Source organism: Aphelocoma coerulescens, chromosome 4 (assembly GCF_041296385.1).
Source record: "Aphelocoma coerulescens isolate FSJ_1873_10779 chromosome 4, UR_Acoe_1.0, whole genome shotgun sequence".
NCBI classification, from domain to species: domain Eukaryota; kingdom Metazoa; phylum Chordata; class Aves; order Passeriformes; family Corvidae; genus Aphelocoma; species Aphelocoma coerulescens.
In genome coordinates this window covers 26,303,785-26,317,330 of record NC_091017.1, presented here as the reverse complement: position 1 = coordinate 26,317,330, position 13,546 = coordinate 26,303,785, and the positions used below count along the sequence as shown (strand labels likewise).

General features: G+C 48.7%; 1 protein-coding gene across 6 annotated transcripts in view; it reads left to right on the top strand.

Moving 5' to 3' along the window:
- The first annotated feature begins 219 nt into the window (after positions 1–219).
- Positions 220–13,546, top strand: part of LOC138109562 (endomucin-like) — a 31,762-nt gene continuing 18,435 nt past the window's right edge. The window contains exons 1-3 of one of the 6 annotated variants that reach the window (XR_011150586.1): positions 233–342; positions 5,091–5,171; positions 6,203–6,376. Coding sequence is in view for 2 of the 6 variants with exons in the window: in XM_069013188.1 (XP_068869289.1) it covers positions 273–342 (70 nt within the window). In the remaining 4 variants the exon portion in view is untranslated. Of the gene's footprint in view, positions 343–5,090; positions 5,172–6,202; positions 6,377–13,546 lie in introns of all 6 variants that reach the window. The other 5 variants (XR_011150587.1, XM_069013188.1, XR_011150585.1 and 2 more) reach the window with 5 other exon arrangements.

The following is a 13,546-nucleotide window of genomic DNA, read 5'->3' as shown; positions in this document are numbered from 1 at the left end:
GTCACTTCTGTTCTTGGGATCAAGGTCATGCACAGAAACCTTGGCAGACTACTGGGACACAGTAAACATCATTCACAGGTGAATCACTGTGACTGCCTTTAAAACCATAACATAAGTAACAGGAGCACGATGCTCCACGTGGAGCCCAATCAAGCTGTTTTTCAAATAAAGGGGAAAAACCCAGCCTTGTGATTAGGTGAGCTGCACCAGCTGGCTCTGATGGGAGTTGTCCACAGGTGGCTTCAGGGAGGAGCAAAGCCCCCACTGCTAATATGAACCATTTCCAAGGGAGTAGTGGTAGGGTGGTTCTGTTCTTTCCTTCTTGGTCTGGAGCTGTACCAGGTCAGGAGGCTTTTAGCAGGACTTTTTGGTACTCGCACCTGGGAGTCCTTTTTTTTTTTTTTTGGGTGGAGGGCTGCAGATGGTTTGTTCTCTAGCTAACACATTATGGAGCAAATATATGCCTATGTTCTATGTAAATATTAATAGACTTGTTTGCCTGAATGTTTGGTTTTTTTTTTTTTTATCTCTCTCTCTTCAAGAGAGAGGCAAAACAAACATTTACTTTCCTAAAAACCTGTAAATTTTTGAGGCACTTGTTTCCCTATAATGCAGTTGTGAATCCCTGTGGGCTCCTGAGTGTTTTCTCCTGGAAGTGAATTTACTCCTTAGTGGCTGCAGTTATTCCAGAAAAAAAACATGGAAAGCCTTTTGGTGCTTAAAATGAGGATTTTTCTCTTCCTGGTCTGGAGGAGCAGTTTCCTGTGCTCCAGATGAGCAGCAATGTTAGTTTAATGAGCCATGGACTAGTATTTTTTATTCTTTTGGAGCTATTCTGGCCACCCATCTACCCCAATGGCTCTCAGTGGAAAAATATTTACAAATCATCAGGCTGCCTAAAGACTTTCAGGAAAGAACCCTGTAGAAAACCCCAGTCAACCAGAAGAACCCAAATATGTCTACGGGGCCTGAGCATTGCACCCAGGACAGTGGCAACCCTGCCTGCAGTGGCACAGCCACTGCTTGTGTTTTGGGTCTTGCACAGGGATGCTCTCAGCACTGACTACAGCCTCCCCACCACAAGGGTAACGCTGTGGGCTTTCCAGGTGAACCTTTTGAGTGGTGAATGGCTTCATTAAGCCTGGACTAATAAATAGTTTAATTTGCTGAAGCACAGCTCAACAAAGTGCAGTTCAAAGGCGAGTTAGCTCCAGCATGCTGTGCGGAGGGCAGTGGAGGACGCAGGCAGTGGGAGGGCTCTGCAGACTCCTGCAGTGGTGCTTCCGTAGGCATGGAGTGACACTGAATGGAGGGGCAGCATCAGAGGAATGCCCTTCGCGAGAGGGGCATTCCTGACCCTGCAGTTTTCCCTGTCACTGCTCAGGGACAGGACTAAGTGTAAGGCGGCTCCTGTGGCAGAGGGATTAAGCCTTCTGGCCTTGAGGCATGTCTGTGGCTTTGCCCTGGGCATCCATCCCTTAGCTCCACTGCAGAGCATCAGTATTTTGACCTTTCCTCTGTTGGCTTTTTCCAGAGCCTCCCTGTTGGTTTCTCTGTTCTTCTTTGACAGCTCAAGCTAATGGTTTTGTCCCCAAACCAGTGTCTGATTTTTTTTGTCTTCTCTCTTCAATTTTTTTGAAATATCCAGCAATTCTCCTTTTTCTCCTGAGCTGCTGCAAAAGAGTCATAGCTGAGCTGTGGTTCAAGCTATGGGAAAATATCCTGTGCCCACTCCCCACCCCAGCCCCCAGTGCAAGTAGGTTTTAGTGTCAAGCAGTGTCTTCAAGTGGGATATCATTGGCAGGGGCTGGATCTTTGCACTGCCATGAATTGTTAGCCTCCTCTGCCACCCTCATTTCTATGCTTGCTGGCATAGCCCTACCCTTAGATTCAAGAAATGAACTTGTCTGTGTTGACACTTGAGACTACACTTTTAGTTTTCAACAGAGGGTGTCTGCAGTGTGAAATCCTGCTCACTACCAAGGACGTGCTTCATAGTCCCAGCCAGTGGGGACAACAACTCCTCCCTTGTCAAGCTGCTTCATGAACAGTGGAGTTGAGATGTGCTGCAAGCAACACGAAAAAATGGTGTGTTAGTGCTGCACCCTTGAAACTGAAGAAAGGCCTTCTTTCTTTATCCAGCCTTCTTATTTTGAGCTGATCTTCCCTTCCCAACTCTCCCAGCAGCACTTGGGGTCAGAAAGAGTTTTGAGGGAGGGGACTCCTCTGCAGCACTGCAATTTTGGCAGTCCTCGTGCTGAACTCTGAGGAGCCCTTGGCAATAATAATTACTCAAGATTGCAGAGGCTATGTAATCAGAGCCATGCGAAGCTTGGAGGAGCCTACTTCAGTTTGAAGTACATTAGCCTGCTCAGAACTGGAGAGCAGAAACCAGCATGAGGCACCCTCATGCCATGAAGTGAGAAACAAATCCTGTTGTTTGAGCTGGCTACCAGGATGAGGTGGCCCTTCAGTTACCTTCTCACACTGAATTCATTTCCTCATCCTCTGGAGAGGGCAGGACACGATGGCCCTTGCCCATCAGAAAGAAGGAAAGAAGAGAGATTTGCTCACAAGACAGAAACAATACATTGCCAAGGTAGGAACCACCCATCACCTCTCTTTTGGCAAACAGAACATCAAGCAGAGAAAAACTCTCCTGAAATTCCAACATTCACTGCACTCATCCCCTACTCATTGTCCTAAAGATGAGGTAATGTTCTTAAAGGGCTTCCCTGTGCAGGAGCATCTACCCTGCAACCTGCTGGTAGAGCAGTTCAAGAAACTGGGCCTTCACGCTGCTTTTTCTTCTCAAAATGACATCCTGCCATGCTATGGCTTTAGAGACTTCTCTTAGGTATGGCAGTGGGCTGGTTAATGGGATTGGAGGAGGAAAACCAGGCTGAAAGAGGTGACCAGGAGATCCAAGTAATGAAATGTGACATCAGCAGGGTCCCTGCCTCTCAGCAGAGGTCCTTCAGCCAGGTGTACCTGTGAGGGAGAAAGGACCTATGGATGTATCTGTTCCTGGTGCCTCTGATAGCTGTTGTGTGTGAACAGATTACTTGCACTGAAAGATGAGTACCTGAATGGTCAGAACAGCCTTTACAGTTCCCTGAGTTTCAGACTTCAGAGGGGACTTGTTGGGGTACCCTCTCCTGTGTCTCCTTTGTGCCCAAAGTCTGTTTGCAGTTTCAGCCACTGCTGTATCAGTTTTACAGACACATCCCAGATTTCTGGTACCAGAATGCCTGGGCCACAGGCAACCAGGTGCTCTCTCTATAGCTGTGGGCATTAAAGCACCTGTAACTTCCTTATCCATTTACAAAAGAAGAGTTTGCTCCAGGCATCCTGGGTGGATTACTGTTGGTCTCATGGCATTTCTTTAGTTAATAAAATGCCCTCATCTGGGAAAAGCCCATGCTCTGTGACCCTGCAATGTAAACTATACATTCAGGCTGGTTTATTTAGAGAGCAGACACAAGCACAGGCCTCCTCTTGCAGCACCTTTATTCAAAGGTAGATAGTCAAAAGACATTTGCCACTTGCCTTTACTGAGGGAAGAGTCATTGTAACCACATGATGCTTCTGCTGAGGCTTAGAAAATTTGTAGTCTCTTGCTGTCTTCCCCTCTGCCCAAATCTGGTTTTCCCTGCTCTCACCAACATAAGTACCCTGTGCCTCTATGCTGAACAAATGCAAGAGGAAAGGGAACTCTAAAGGGTTTCCTCAGGCCAGTGTTTTCCTGCATCAAGCAAAAAAAAACCCCAACCTGTTGTCTTTTGCCACAGGGATGCAAACGGTGGTCAGAGCAAACCGGAAAATTGGGTGTGTTACTTTTGCAAGGCCTGAGGCAGCCGTGGCTGGTGTCCACGGCTTCTGGAGCAGAGGAGTGTACGCAGCTGGGAATTAGGAAATACAATAATAGTTCCTGCACTATGATGTAGGGTGTGTATCTCATTCACAGGTGCTGCTGCCCCCCCCGCCCCCGATTCATGCTGTGCTTCTGCTACACTGAAAACTGCCCTTGCTGTTATGTAAGAGGTAACAGGATGCCAGTAGATGTATCAGTGAACTCTGAGGTTTATGTGACTGCTGGTTTTAAGATGCTTAAAGCCTATCAGGGCTGTGTTATTTTGTCTGGTTGAATCAGGGCAGTGCCTGAAGTCCCCAGGTTACTGCTCAGACCTGCTACCTGCCAGGACTGGCTCAGTTTAGTGTTGATGTTATGGAGATGGGAGTTGCCTTGGTTGTTTTGTCTCAGCAAGTTAGATCAAGAAAGCTTTAAGAGGAGTTTCCAGCAAGCTTTAGGACAAATGGACGATAGATTTAGCTCTGCTCATCTGCTGCAGTGTGGTCTTGCTATTTGGCCAAGACACCTGGGTGCTACAGCAGTGGTGGTGAGGCAGAGAGAGACATACACAAAATTCCCATCCTCAGGAGCCAAGGTGAATACAGAAGAAATACCTGAAAAGAAATTTTGCACTATCTGAGCTGCCCATTTATAAGGTAGTGATCAGCTGGGATTGCTGGGTAAATGAGTGCTTGCCAACTTCCAGGCAGGTAATTTCTATATGTGAATGAGGATGGCAAAGGCAGGTGCCATCGTTGTATACAGGCAAGAAACCAAGGGATCTTCAGGGTCTTTGAGTGGCAACTTGTCACCGCTCCAGCAAAGTTTGCACGGAAACACATCACAGTGGCTTCGTATTTACTTATCCAACAGGATTCTGGTTTTTGGTTTGAATTTTATTAGCTATTAAATGGGACTTATGGAGCACCAGACTGCATCCTTGACAGGTTGTGAACATGCGTTTTATTCACAAAACTCATTCCCCTCGTACAGCCAGGTGTAAAGGTGGTCAGGAAAGGACCAGCTGGGCTGGCAATGCTGTGCCAGTCCTCAGTGGCACTGGAACCTTTCTTCCATCTCTCTGCTGAGCACTCATCCTTTGGATGATGAGAATTCATTTTAGCCAGCTTTTTCTAAACATTGGAGCATCTACAAAAGGCTTTTCATGCTACAGTTTTTCATCCATTATATACATAGGGGGAAAATTATCCCAAATCTTATCTTTCAATGGGTACAGGAAACTACTTACTGGTCTGGTTCCCACCTCATATAAGAAGGAGGATGTGTGCAACTGGGTTTTCTCCTCATCACTGAAAAGGTGAGTTCTGTTACAGTTGTTACTGCTGTTTTGTCAGTAAGCTTTGGGCAAACAGCCTGGGAACTGCTGAACATGCCAGAGACTCAAGGCCCTGACTCATTTGTTCATCCCACTTTGCAAAATAATTTAATAGAAAATAATTTAAGTGTGGACTTAGCTGTGTTGCTGAATTGAGACTTTGGGGTAAAGTCCCTGCTGGATTCAGTTCATCTTAAGCAGATATTTATCAGAGCTTGGGCAAAGCCACTGACATTTTGCTAAAAGTGCTTCATAAAAATGCTGCTGCTGCTAACTTGGACACAATCACATAGGCATTTTGGGAAACAAATGAGTACCAATCAGTGTTGTGCTGGATGAGTCATATGGGAAAGGGGGAAAATTGGCTGATTTTGCTGTTTTTAAGGCAGTCAGCCATACTGATGTGAGTGGCAAATAGGAGAGCCAGGCAAAAGTCATCTATGATGGAGTCTATGATAGCCTGCTATTCATTTTGGAGGAAAACTGGCAGTAAAAAGGATCTGGTCATCAATGAGCTCCAGCAGAGTTTATTCTAATTTTGTCAAGCTGACTCCTTAATTAAATGGCTGTTTTATGGGGAACTGGAGAAGTATTGGATGTGTGGTAGCAACAGGTAGAGGCTGTCATCGCAATTCATCTATTTTTTCCGAACTCTGAGAAAACACTTTCCACCTCTGAGAGGCTCTTCTCCCAAAATCTACCAATCCTTCCCTGAGCAGACAAGATTAAAAGTGTGCATCTGGGAGTCCCCTTGTTTCTATCATAGCCACCTGCTGCTGTACCCCAGCTACAGAGGATAATTTTGCTTTTAGTTTCCAAACAGTGCCCAGACATTTTTCTTTTCCTAAGGGATAATTCAATTCCTTTTGTGAACTCATTTTGGGTCATACTGCGACTATACTTCAATCCTCTTATTAACCCCATATTGAAGGCAAGCATAGTACGATTGGAGAAAAAGAAGTACAGTTTGTTTATCTTTACTGAAGGTCTTGTTTCCTTCTCCCCATGCCCAGGGCTTTCTCTGGGTTTCAACTCAGCAGCCCCTCCATCTTAATGCTCTTCTAGAAGAGCCACAGGACATGCACCAGGGCACTTGGTGGAGCAGAGAAGAATGAACTGGGGGGTCCACAACTGCAGAGGTGCCACCTTCACAGTCGCAGCCAATTAGTATTAGTAACCTGTCACAGGTAGGTGTTTTCCAGACTCCTTGTGTGGCATGCAGTGGGTTTTTATCTGATCCCCCTGCCTAATCATGAGCAAACTGGAAAGCAGATGGCAATTATCCACAACACTAAGGGAGGCTTGGGGGGAAGGTGTTGTGCCTTTCCTTCCCGGTGCCTCAAGTGTGAAAGAAAGGTAGTGAGTCCTTGTTTACTGGGGTGAGGCAAAGCTCACAGCTAGCAGGGGTGCCCTGATCTCCAACTTGTGACTGAGAGAAAACAGCTGCTTGGAAATGGGTTTGAAAACATGGTGGTGCCTGGTTCAAAATGTCTAGCTTGATGACGTTGTGTTTTCAGGAAGTCCCAGTTAAGATGTATAACACTGGAAGATGCTTATTCTGCCTGCACTTAAGTCTTTCCCCAAACAGGTCTTGTTGATTGCTGAAGAGTATGTGTTGACATACCTGGTAGTGATAAATTTCACAGAGCTGGAGAATCACAGATGCTTTACTGCCTTTGGGAATACCCTAAGGATAATTGCATTTAGAGTTAGTATTCTTTATATATTTTACTGTCCAGTGAAAAACTCTGCTCCCTGAGGTGTGGATCCACACCTTTCTTCTGGTGAGGCAGAACTACAGTCTAATTCATTATAAAGATAATTTGGCAGCAGGAAACTCAGAGGCCCCTTGATAATATCAGGGAAACTGACACAACCTTAAAATATTTAGATTTTATTTTGTGATGGAGGTTTCCATGCAGCCTGGATTTTTACATTGCACTGCTTTTCCCCCCTGTACATCCAGGGCAGGGGATGAGGCCAGACACACCTTGGTGTTTGCTTGTAAGGCTGGGCTTGTGCTGTGGACTTGTGATGCAGAGCTGCACTGGGGCTGACAGTGCACTGCCAGCTCTTGAGAGCTGCAGCATCCCCTGAACCACTCAGCCTCGTGCCAAGATGTGTTCCCAGGGAGGCCTGAGGGCTCACACCCACCTTTAATTAACACTGCCCCATCCAGGCTTTGGATAACCTTGAGTAGTTTCAGGCCTTTGCAACTTTTACCATAAAAAAGAAAAAAAAAAGGAATTTGCCAATGGAGAGGGGATGTTGCCAGGTGCTGTCCCAGCAGTACCCACTGGTTTTACAAAAGGTCCTAAATCCTTCTGGGACCAGTTGCCAGGGAGCATCCCATGCAGAACATGAACCAAGTAAAAATGCAAAGCTCATCTTGCATCTGTCTTACCTTAAGAAATTCTTAGGGCACTAAGGACATAGTATTACAGTACTTGTACCTTTTTAATCCATAAGTGAAAGCGATGTGGGTTATCATATGTGGTAATGTTTGAGAGCTGAATGACAGAGCTGTCAGCTGTGGGACACTGAAATGACAGCCCTTTAAAGTGCTGTCAGGTCTTGTCAGACACTTTTACCATAACACTTATTTTAGCCTCTGGAAGACAAATCTATTGTGTCTTCCATTTCTGGGGGTCTCCTTAAAGCACTGCTATTCAGCAGTGGGATGTTTAACAAAATGGCTTTCTTGAAGCTGTCTGCACTGTAGGTAAGATCTCCTCCCTTACCAGATACAGGAACCCCACCAATGCCATAGTCAGGGGCTTTGAGCAGGGTTCCCAAGACACAGAGACATTTTCCAGGCCTTGTGGCTTCCACAAAATGCAGAGATCTGTGTGCGATGCTCTGTGATTGCCTGGTGTTTGCATGTGACCTGCTTGGGCCTGCATGGGATCCCCCTGTCTGGCAAAGCCCACCACTTCCCAGGCCCCGACCTCTCTGGTGCAGAACAGCTTCATACAGCAGTGAAATCTGCTGGGGCTTGGCAGTGTGTTGGCCTGTGCACTCATTGGAGTGATAAGGAAAGAGGGGACACTCTCCATAATACCACCAGTGCTAAGGTGGGCTGGGCAGAACCTCGCTGCTCCCATCCAAACACGAGTGCCAGTGTTTGGCCTCGCCTTCTGCCCTCCTGTGAAAAACGAGGTTCACTCTCCTGTGAGAATTTAAAGGGTTTAATATAAAGGCAATAAGAGACACATAAAGTAAAGCAAAGGGGTAATGGCTGGGTGCCTTGGCGCTCTGCCAAGAGCACACCTGATGCTAGAGGTGAGTCCTTTTTATACCATTTTTACTGTCTGTTCTTCATCCATATTAAAACTTTTCCCGGAGTATTACCGCAGGCCTGGTTCCTACGGTATAGCACCGTGTCCCGCAGCCATAGGGAGGAGGAGGAGGAGAAGATCCAGCAGGCAGGAGTTGTGCAGCAAGATTGATTTATTTAATTATTTTACAAACTCTTTTATAGACTTTTTTCTTCATAGCCTAATTGGACAAAGGGCCAGCCACCCCTTGGGGGTGATTGGCTAAAATCCTAAAACATCCATTGTCAAAATATTTTTCTACTATACCATAAACAAGACTTTTCAAGGTTGCAGGTGTCTGGGTTGTTTACATTCCCTGCTACCTCTTCTGTGAGAGAGAAAAGTCTCTCACGGACTTAGAAAATAACAAGAAAATCCTCGCTAGCAGCATTTTTGTATCTACAGTTCCCCCTTTTTGTTTTATAAGATAACAACTCTACTATTAATGCCAAATAGAAATCTACATCAGTTATTAATTCTAAATATGTCCTTAAGGCTTTAACTATCTGACTCCATAACAAGAAATTTAAAGTTCAGTCTCTGCTTGTGGAAGGACCATCTGCCTGATGGTTGACATCCTGGTCATCATCAGAAGAGTCATTAGGCTGATGCTCTACATTCTGGTCGCCATTTGGATGATTGGCGTTCTGGTCATCATTCAGAGGTTGCCTGTTCTGCCTCTGGTGCCGTAGGTCAGGGCGAACGCATTTTGCAGGTAGCCACCGTATCCCAGTATCTGTGGAAACGCAAGCATACCCACGACCCCAGACGATAAGCTCATGTGGGCCTTCCCACTGGTTAGTGAGTAAATTCCGCACCCAGACTTTTGCCCGGGGCAGTTGTCTGTCACCTGCAGACTGCAATGAGAAAAAATGATTCAGAATAACAGGATTATTTGAATTTTGTGGTACTGTAAGGTGATTAATTGTATACAAAGCTTTTGCTAGTCGGCTCTGTGGGGTTTCTCCATGCATTCCCCTTTTCTGTTTGTCCAAAACATGCTTCAAGGTACCATGAGCACATTCAACAATGGCTTGGCCAGTAGGAGAATGTGGGATACCAAAGGTATGGTCTACACCCCATAGGTGTAAAAACTGCCGTGTCTTCTCGGAGGCGTAGGCAGGACCATTATCGGTTTTCACAGAAGCTGGCACGCCCAGGACTGAGAAAGCCAATTTCCAATGGGCAATGACATCACGGCTCTTCTCTCCAGTGTGAGCAGTAGCCCACATAGCTGAGGAGAAAGTGTCAATAGACACGTGCACATATTTCAGCCGACCAAATTCTGGGACGTGAGTTACATCCGTTTGCCAAATCTGCAAGGCTTTTAGCCCTCTGGGGTTTACCCCCGCTGGCAAAGGCGCAGCGAGTCCGTGACAGTCAGCACAAGCGCTGACAATGTCGCGCGCCTCGGTTGGCGTTAAATGAAACTGCTTCTGCAGGGTATGTGCACTTTGATGGAAGAAACCGTGCGATGCCTTGGCTTGTGCAATTTTGTCAGGCTGAGGCCCTACCCATGCAGGGTTTGCCAGCATGTCAGCCCTGGCATTGCCTTCCGTTAGAAAACCTGGTAAATTGGTGTGGCTTCGAATGTGCAGAATGTAATACGGATGCACTCGAGCCTGAATTGCAGACCACAAGGTTTGCAACAGCGAAAACAGAGCCGCATTATTCACCTCCTTCAGAAGGGAACAATCTAAGCGTTGGGTGATATCTGCTACATAAGCAGAGTCAGTAACCAAATTCAAAGGTTCCTGTGAGAATCGCTGAAAAGCCATGGTAACAGCCCTTAATTCAACTAACTGAGCAGAGTCTGACTCGGATTGGTGTGTTAATGAACCACCACAAAGGCAGTGTAGGATACTGTGCGCCCTTACACACAGTGACCCCTGCTAAAATTTGTCCCAATCCGTACGCCCCAAGCTGCCAACACATCCCGTCCCCAAAGGTTACAGGAAGTGGTAGCAACATAAGGCCTAATTGTAGCTGTGTGTCCCTCTGAATCCTTCACCACCACAGGCCGTTCACTTAAATAGCTCTGTGTGGTTCCTCCTAATCCTGCGATGGCCGATCCCACCGGGGCTAAAGGCCATGAGGGAGGCCACGCAGAGAAGGAGATGATAGTTACATCAGCACCCATATCAATCAAACCTCGAAGCTGAATCCGGGGTGGTTGGGCGCTTGGCAGGACCAGGGTACGTGTCATCTGTGGCCTTTGGTCAGAGATGTCTGCAGTCCAGAGGGCCTGTGGAAGTCCCGTAGATCCACTGCCGTTATCTTCCTGAATTTGTTCTACCCTGGGGACACAAGACTTAAAAGGCACTAATTTAGCAAGGCAGGTCTTTTCAGGAATAGTTACAGGGGGGTTTTGCATGGAGACCATAGCGCAAATCTGACCTTTAAAGTCAGAATCAGTAACTCCTGAGTGCACTAAGATTCCTTGATGGGCAACATCAGATTTTCCCACCAGCATCGCACTGGATCCCTGGGCTAAGGGTCCATATGCATCCAAGGGAACCTTATAAATACCGCTAGAGTCTAAGACGACTGTGGCTGCGGTGTGGACGTCAAACCCGTCTGATCCGTGGGTGCCGTCTGATCCCTGGGTGCTGTCTCTAGGGTGGCTGGGTAGGCCTGTGCCTGTACCTGTGCCACTCTCTGGGGGAGCGACTGCATCGGAGAGCAATTCCCCCTCCTTGCACCCCGGTGGAAGTTTCCCGACAAAGGCCGACCATCGGCATGAGTCCGGGATCTACAGTAGCCCGTACAATGGCCTGGCCTGCCACACCTCTTGCACTGGGGGATCGGTGTGTTCTCTTTTTGGCTCGGCTTAGGCCGCTTCCGTCTCTTCACCTGTTTTGGTGGCTTTGGTTCACGACCAGAAGATGCGTGAACAGGCTGCAGGAAAGCAGCCAAAGCAGACCTTTTCTGGTTCCCAGATCCCACCTTAGCACAGGCTTCGACCATGTCTGTTACCTCAGGGTCCCCTGGTAAGGCATCTATGATTTTTCTGCACTCCTCGTTTGCGTTATCCCTCACTAACTGCCTTAACAACATCTGTCTTAACCCGTCATCCTCAACCTGCTTCTCAAGAGAAGCAGCAACTTTCTCTACAAAAGAGAGGAATGACTCTGATTTGCCTTGAACTATTTCAGTATATCGCTTTCTGGGCGCAGACAACTCTATGGTTTTCAACAGGGCAGCCATGCCGACCTGTTGAGCTTGCTGCAGGATGCTAGAGGGCAAATTACCCTGTAGACTGGGATCAGAGAAGGGACCAGTCCCCATCAAAGCATCCACTCCTGCTGTCTGTCTAGGATCAGCAGCAGGGAGCTGCATATTTGCTAATGCAGTCTTGCCGGCCAGCTTTCTCCAGGTTTTCTCAAAAACTGTCAATTGTACAGGTTGAAATAGAATTTGACCTAAGTGTCTGATATCAAATGGAGAAAGCAAATCCGTATTTATCACCCTTATTATCTGCATAACCTCAGCAGAACCTAGTCCATATTGTGCCACCTTGGATTGGAGGTCCTGGGCAACTTTCCAGGCAATTACCTCATGCTTGTCATGCTCCCCTGAATCTGGGAGAGCCTTATACACTGGGAAAGCTTGGATCTCCCCTTTAGGGGAAGCACTACCATCCTGAACTTCTGGCACCGCCTGTGGATGGAGTGTAACAGCTCCCCGGTTACCCCCAGAATCCGCAGATCTATATGGCATTCCAAGGATTTTTAATGACCTCCAGTCACCCTCCTCCAATGCTCGCATCTTAAGGGACTCTAAGAAGCGATTATAATGCGTCGGACGCACTGTTACTGTGCAGTCCTGAAAGGTCCAGGGGCGAGACCGGCGCAGCCTTTTTCTTCGCCGCGCGGCTACAGCCGCCTGACGACCTGGGGCCAGCACCTCATCTGCCTCACTGCCTGACGAGGAATCATCAGGCAAAGGCAACTTTGGGGTGCTGGGAGTGAACAGAAATTTACGTGGAGGGGCACTTTGGCTAAGTTCGCTAGAGGCAGAACAGACAGGACAGACTGCAGCTGGCTGCGCGGCAGTTTTTGCACCAGTTTCTATACGGGAGGCCGTCTCGGCCAGCCCCGACCGAACTGGTACTGGAACTGCTGTCGCCGTCTCTGAGGCTACAGCCGCTCTCGGCGCCGCCGCCTCTGGCACAGCAGCTGCGTTCGGCGCGGTCGCCGCTGCCGCTGCTGTTTCGCGCTCCCCAGCCGCGCCCGGCGCTGCTGCCGCTGGCCCGCTCTCGGGGGTCGCTCTGGGTGCCGCTGCCCCTGCCCGCTGCTCCGCAGCCGCCGTCTCTGGCCGCGTCTCCGCAGCCGCTGCCGCTGCCGGGTTTTCCCGCGGCTGCGCCGCTGCCGGGTTCGCCGCCGGCCGCGCCGTTTCTCGGCTCGGAGCCGCGTCTCCCGCGGATGGCGGGGGGGGCGCGGGCGGCGCTGGTTCGGGCATTCGCCGCTCTAACAGGGTGAGGAGTTCCTCCATCCTTCGGGATAAATTTGGCAGCTCCATCAGCAAAGGCAAATGCTGCACTAAGAGGTCGATGGCTCGGTTCTGCGACTGCGCAGAACAGTCCAGCGCCAGGGAGGGCAGCGGACCACACCCAGGGAGTCCCGGGGCAGGCACGCCCGGCGCTACGCCGGCTAAGAAGTTAGATCCAGGTCCATACGGAACCGAGCTAGGAGCCTCTCTGGGCATCCAAGTGGCTAAGCCGCTGATCTGAGGCACTGGATAAGCCGTGGCCGCTGCCCAGCCGACCGGCAAGGCAGGCTGTGCGCCCTCCCGCTGCTCTGACCCCCCCGCCTCTGGCGGCGCGGGGTTCCTGGGGGCTGCGGAGTCCTGCGATTGTGCAGGGTGAGCCGTCGCAGGCTCTGCCTGTGGAGCCGGGGGGGTTTTCCTGAATCCATTATCATTTTCCCCGGAAACCCAGTCAACGGGGCCCCCTTCGGACGTTCCTCCGTCACTCATCACCGAGATAGACGAGCCAGCCCTGCTATCACAGTCAAGGTCTATCAGCAGGATAAATAATGA